Here is a 6650-nt window from a genome sequence, read left to right as displayed (position 1 = left end):
TTCTCTTGCGAAGGGGGAGCCTTTCCACGTCCCCGGTTTTATACGGGGCCAGCCTTCTCTCAGTCGGTCCAGTCGGTCCGTGGCGCTGCTCATGTTTTCCACTGGGGGGGAGGACGAGAGAGGGGAGACGAGGGCGGAGGAGGAGGAGGAGGAGGAGGGAGGGGGGGAAAGTTGCTTGAATTTGCGAGGGGCGAGAGTCGGCGGTGGCTGCGCGCTGCTTCTTTCCACTGGCTGGGGGAGCTGCCAATCTGTGTTGTAATCCTGCAGGAATTTCTGCGGGGTTTAACTGGGAGCCGCGGCGCCGCCGCCGCGCACTCGGGGCGGAGGGAGGGCGGCGGAGCCGGCAGCGCGCAGCCTGCAGCCCGCGCGCCCCAGCGCCGCGAGCACCGGGCCCGCCGGGCAGCGCCGGAGCGCAGCGCGGAGCCCCGCGGCGGGCCGGATCCGGGGCGCCACCGGCCCTGCCCCGCGCCCCTCGGGCGCTGCCGAGCGCCGCCGGCCCCCGGTTTCTCCTTTGTGACCGGCCCCCGGCGGCCGCCGCGCCGGCTCCGCGGGAATAATGCGGGGCGTGTGGCTGGCGCTCACCGTCAGCTTCGTGGCCTGCGCCTCCGGGCAGCCGGTGAGTGCCGGGGCAGAGGGGAGAGGGCGGCGGCAGCCCCGCGGGAGGGGACGGGACGGGACGAGGGCGGCCGCCTTGGTTCTGCCAGCGGAGTGCGGGGCGCGCAGCCTGAGCCTTGGCCCGTGGCATCGCCGTCCGCGGGCACTGGGCTGGCTCGGGGGGCATCTGTTGATAGTTGAGCGGGCTGCAAACGGCAGGCACCATTCCGTCCCATCCGCCAGGAAAAGAAAGCGAGACACACACCTCTCCCCCCCCCCCCCCAAAAAAAAAAAAAAAAAAAAAAAGAAAAACCAAACCCCCGAAAACAACAAAACCCTAAACACCCCCACGAAGCCGAGAGGACCACCCTGCCGCAGCGGAGCACCCTGCCGCCCTCCAGCGAACCTCGGCCGAAGTTTGCCGCGACGACCCAGCCGCCAGCCGGCCCTGGAGCCCCCCCGGTGCCTCTCTCCCTGCCTCTCCGGAGGAGGGGCGGCTGCCCGGCGGCCGTGGGGCGCCCGAGGGGCCGCGGCGCGGGGCTGGGTCCGGGAGCGGGGGCTTGTGCCCCGTCCCGGAGCAGCGCCGGGAGCCGCCGGGCCGCCCCGTGTCCGAGCGGCCGCCCGAGGACATCGCCGCCTCCCCCGGCTTCGCGGGCGGTGAGGTGGGAGCGTCCCTTGCAAAATCCACTCCTCACGGCTCGTGGCTAAAAAGAGAAAAAAGGCAGCAAGTACCCCAGGCTGCGCGGCTCAGGAGCTCCCAGAGCCCTCAGACAGAACGCCTTGCGCGCCTCCCGGCCAGCCCCGGTCCCGGCTCCGCGGAGCCCGAGCCTGCTGCGCACCCGGCCGGCCCTTCCTCAGGGGCTCGCCGCGAGGTGCTCGGGATAATGCTGCTGTTTACACTTTTTCCGTGCCACGAGTGTATTCGCTAACTGGGCCCTCTACTTAATGCAATTAGCTTTGTTGCCGGGATTTGTACCTCTGGGAAAGCCTCTCTCCGGCGAGCCTCCCACCCTTTCGTGGCAGGAGCCGGCGAGGACCGGCCAGAGGGTTTTGGTCTTTTCCGCCGGTTTCCGTCTTTTCTGTGGATCTGAGATTGTCTTGAGGAAAAGGGTATGCAAATGACACTGGTGCAGTGTTTGGGCAAATATTAGGAAATAATAAATTGAGGTTTCAATATGAAATTTAAAAAAAAAACATAACAATTTAATCCAATTAAAAAGAGCCGCTTCACTGAACTAAATAACGTCACTAGCTTGGGTTAACTTTTGAAGTTCTCTAGCTGTTGTATAAATTAGCCAAGTCACAGCCTTCATAAAATCTGCCTCATCGTTAGGGATTTCTAAGGGTACAATTGCAAAACATTTTCTTAAAGACTGATTTAAAAAGGGTTGGGGAGAACACTGACCTTTGTTTCCGCTAAGTATAACTGTGCTGCAGAAACACCCTTGGCTAATGAGCTACAATATCCTTTAATTTTATAGAAATGCTGTTAGTACGAAGTTCTCTGATGGTGGAGTAGCTATTAAACTGCCACAGTAATTAGCAGAGTATTAAGTTTGATGGGTTTTTGCCTTAGGATGAACACACTGTGGCAGTGTGAGGTGGTTGTTGGGGCATATCCCGTGCGGTGTGGTTCAGGGGGCAGGGGGGAGAGCGAGGTGGGGGGAGCCTGCCTGGCTCTGCTGCAGCGCCCTTACTGCTGCCAGAAAGTCGTGGAGGGGCTGAAAAAGTAAAAGGAGGTTGGTCCTTCTCCTTTTCTTTCACCTCCCTTCTTTTTCCTTTAACTGTACCTGGCAGCAGCTTCATGGTCCCTTAAGATAGGATTTTGTAGACCAGTCTCTGGGAAAAGACAGATGCCAAATCTGTGTTCTCTGCAGAAGTCTGTCCTTGTCGTAAGAAGAATTCTATACGGATGCTTAAAAAACCCTCCCAGCTCTCCATGCCACTGTCAAATGGATTTAGCTCTAATTTCTTCATGTTTTTAAATTCTACTATTTATCATTATCTAGGCAGAACCGTACTGTAAAAATCTTGTTTCTGATGAAGTAAATTATCCATAATAATTCTGAGCAGAGGAGCGGGAAGCTGCAGCAGATTTTGTTTCTTAAAGCAATGGGTTCCCTGTGTTTGGTCTGCATAACCACCCAACACTTTTACTGGGGTGGGCCAAGGAGATGTTAGCACTGTGGTGTTAAGAATGCCCTGGAAGTGAGACCTGCCACGGAACGACGCCGGGAGTGGTTTGTGGTGCTGGGTGCGTGCTTTGTGTGCCGTGGTGTGGGCTGTCGCACCGTAGCTGTGCCGTGCCGTGCCGTGCCGTGCCAGGCCAGGCCAGCTCCCCGGGGGAGCAGCTGCTTCGGGACAGAGCTGTGAGGGAGAGGGAGAGAGGGAGCCCAACCTGTTAATGCCAGCCTGCACACGGTGGCAAGTGTTAGCCACACCAAAGCTGGTGGATTGCAGCTGGGGCTTGCAGAGTGCTCTGCTGCCATCAGCGCAGTGTGAAGTGAGACATCAGATTACAGTGGGTTCTGGTAACCTGTATGGGTCTGGAAGGACATGGGGTATTCACCCAGGCTTGACTGAATGGCAAAAAATGTACTTTCTAGCTACCTTAAAAGTTTCTTGGTTTGCTTATAAGAGAGGGAAAGACAGTGACGTGAAACTGTTGGAAAGAAAAGGAAAACTGAGTGAGAGGCCTGATGCACCTTTTAAAAGGTGGAGCCCCTGAGCCCAGTCCTGATGATGCTGGGAGCCAGCTTTTGCTGATTTTAATAGCACCAGAGAGCAGTGCCAAGTATCCAGCTGTAGTTGTCAGCTCCCATTCGGAAGAGGCTGATAAACCTTTCCGTTTCGTTCTGGTTTGCAGCCGTGGGACAAATGGTTTTCCAGAGCTTGTGTGACAGTCGCATCCTCTCTGCATGCGCAAGTGCACACTGAGAAACTTTGCTGGCTAGCAGGTTGTACTGCATACTGCAGTGTTATGGTGCTGCTCTCCTCACAGCAGGTTGAGTCCATCTCTCCCCAGGAAGCTTCTGGAGTCTGGAGACTGCTTCACATCATCAGTACATGCCTGTGGGGCTGGATTTGGGACTGTCAGTGAAACAGAGCATCGTGGCATCACCTGAGTGTTCTTTCGGTTTCTTGTGTAAGCATCTGACTGCTGAGTTGTTAGCATAAATATAATCATTGAACGATGACCCAAGAGTGATATTTGGTATATTTTTTCAGAAGTATTTAGTATTTGAGAACCATGATGCTGTAATTTCCCTACATTTGTTACTAATGGTTACTTTGGTTTTGGAATTTGGAAAATTGATAGTGTGCTAGAGAGGAGGAATGTTTTTTTTGAAAAAGGCAGACTTCAGAGACAGTAATTAGAGGACAAGAAGGGCTGAAGAGATAGCTGGTATTTAGATTTATATGCTGTGTGTGTCTCTCATGTGCATTAAATTTGCTTTGTCAAATAAGTTCCAAAGAAGAGAGGAAGTCTTTTCTGTCTTCATTTATTTCTACCCACCTCCAATTCACATGTACCTTTTCTTCTCACTATAGAATTAATAAATGTTCATCCATTGCTTTTTGTGGTTTGGCAACACCTGGAATCTGCCTTGTTTGCTTCCCTTGCTCTGACTGAACTTCTGGGTTCTGCCATCAAACAGCTGCCTGCACTGCCATGCACTGGAAATTCTAGGGAGCTCTGGGGTTTGCCACCAGTCTTGGGTATTACAGCCACCCCTTAGATGGATGTTCTCAGGAGTTACTTTCTGGAAATGGGTTTCTCTCTCAGGTTAGATTATCATTTAAAAATTAAAGAACAGATGAATCTTGACCCCAGATCAAACACTGAAGTTCCTCTTTTTAGTATCTTAGCCCTGAGGTCTGCATTGGAACTGGCTTAGTATTGAGGCCTGAAGTGCAGAGATGTTTTCTCTGCATTTTTTCCTAGATCCTTATCGAAGAAGTAGATGAGAGCATCATCTTCAGGAACAAGTCAGGACAAATATCTTAGGGTTTGAAGTTGGGTGCTGGGATTGTGGTTCTTGGGCAGATAACACCTCTGTGGTAGGTTTGAGACAGTTACTGCAGCTAATGGAATAAAGATGGTGGACTTTGGAGTATTGGAGTAAGTCTGGATTTTGCTTGGAGATTTGGTGGATCTAAATTTCTGTAGTCCTAAATTAAGTGTAATCTCAGGATGACAAGATAAAGACCTAATTTCTTGGCTATTAGAGGTGCAAGGCATAAGAAGTCACATGTCAAACACACAGCCGTGATCTAATGCCTCTGGGAGGGTGGGGTGGATGGTGGAGAGCTACCTGCCATCCTTGGTGGGGAACGTGGCATTTTGGCAGGGCTTCCTGAGCTTGGAGAAGAGCCTGCAGAGGAGCCAGTTGTTTGCAGAGTTCTCCATTTGCACTGCTCTTTGTGGCAAGTTGTCTTTATAAAATGTCAAGCACAGGCATATAGATGGCATTTATTAATTACATTTTCTCACCAAATTGACTTTTGCCATTGAGCAATTTAACCATCTTGCTTATGGCAAAGAATTGCAGGCTTCAGTAAGGCTCAATGGCTGAACAAAGAGCTCTTGTCTAGTTATGGAGAAGTGCTCTTTTGTCTTCTGAATAGATTTGACAGACTATGATTTTTAACATAAATGTTGTATTTGAGATTGGCAAGCTTATTTGAAGCCTCATATAAGACCCTACTTGAATCTGAATCATAAAGATGCCCTCTGTGCTGCTGCATTTGAGAGAGGATGCACAAGTCATAAGCAAGTGATTTGGTCCACATTCAAGTCACTTTGCAGTCAGTGTTGTAGGAAGCATGAGAGAATTACTGGAGGCTGTTCTGTGAACAGCCTGTTGTTTGGTTATCTTCACTTCAAGCTTACAAGATGGTAATAAATTGCTGTCTATAATCTTTTCAGGACTAGTAATTTATTCATAGGTTACATGACACTATTCAGTGATTTGGGAACATTATTTCTCCTGCTCACATTGAAGTATAATTTCCAAGCTCTGGAGTACAGACTGCATTGGTGTTTGACCCTCTAATAATGACAGTTCTCTGTATGTATGTTGTTTTCTTGATTAGCTCAGCCCTGGGGGATGCTTTCAAAAGCATACTAGATATTTAGGCAGAAAAACAGAATATGTGTAATCCTCAGAAGTACTGGAATACTGATTGCAGTGGGAGAAAATGCAGCATTTAACAGCCATTTGCAACAAGTGCATTTGCGCTGAGCAAATTATTTTTGTTGATGTCTCAAGCAGCAGTTTCATTTAAAGTGAAATAATGACTAATGGGGTGGTGATGAATCTGCAGAAATTGGCCTTGTCCATAGATAGGCTATTAGAGTGTAGTATATATAAACTGTGCTTAACTAAACCCTGAGCTGGTCTGCTCCATCTTAAATCACTATTTTTAGTTTATATATAAACAACTTCTTCAGAAATCTCCCTTCTAAGCTAAATTGTTTTGTTCCCAAGGTGAATTGATTTGGGGAAGTTCAAATAAAAACCTGTTTGGCTGTGTTTGAGTTGTGAGGATGAAGATAAATACATTGTACTTTTATTAATAGTAAGGAGACAAAGGGACTTACAGAAGGTCACATAGCCTGTGGTATACACAGGCAGAGAATCAAAATGTTCAGAAGCCAGCATTGTGATTGACAACCAGAATATATTGTCTGTATTTAAATATTATGTTGTCAGACATCTTTTGTTCCCATTTGATTAACCGTAATAATGCATAATTTTCTCTAGAGGTGCTTCCACACTAATGGAAGTCACTTGTCACCTTTGAGATTGGTGTGAGGTGACCCATCCCTGTTATCTGAAGTGTATTTCAGAGGTGTGACTGTCTGTGTGGACTGAGAGGACTGATTCTCACAGAGCTGTAGGAAAGAGTGCTGCTAAAGTAATACAGCCTGGGAGGTGAAGTACTTCCCAGGGAGCAGTTGGGTGCATGACCAGTGTAGCCTCAAGACTAAGGATGCTTCAATAGAAAACAAAAAATGCATCATACTTGCTGCCACATGAATGAATAACCTA

At 49.5% G+C, this 6650-nt stretch overlaps 1 protein-coding gene across 1 annotated transcript in view; it reads left to right on the top strand.

Annotated features, from left to right (window-relative positions):
• Positions 1-444: 444 nt before the first annotated feature.
• Positions 445-6650, top strand: part of SDC2 (syndecan 2) — a 60717-nt gene continuing 54511 nt past the window's right edge. Inside the window, exon 1 of the mRNA XM_066565098.1 lies at positions 445-616. Coding sequence (XP_066421195.1) covers positions 557-616 — 60 coding nt within the window. The 5' untranslated portion in view covers positions 445-556. The remainder of the gene's footprint in view (positions 617-6650) is intronic.

This window comes from Molothrus aeneus, chromosome 1, assembly GCF_037042795.1.
Source record: "Molothrus aeneus isolate 106 chromosome 1, BPBGC_Maene_1.0, whole genome shotgun sequence".
Taxonomy (NCBI): Eukaryota; Metazoa; Chordata; class Aves; order Passeriformes; family Icteridae; genus Molothrus; species Molothrus aeneus.
The sequence above is the reverse complement of the archived record's forward strand: the minus strand, read 5'-3'. Positions and strand labels throughout refer to the sequence as shown.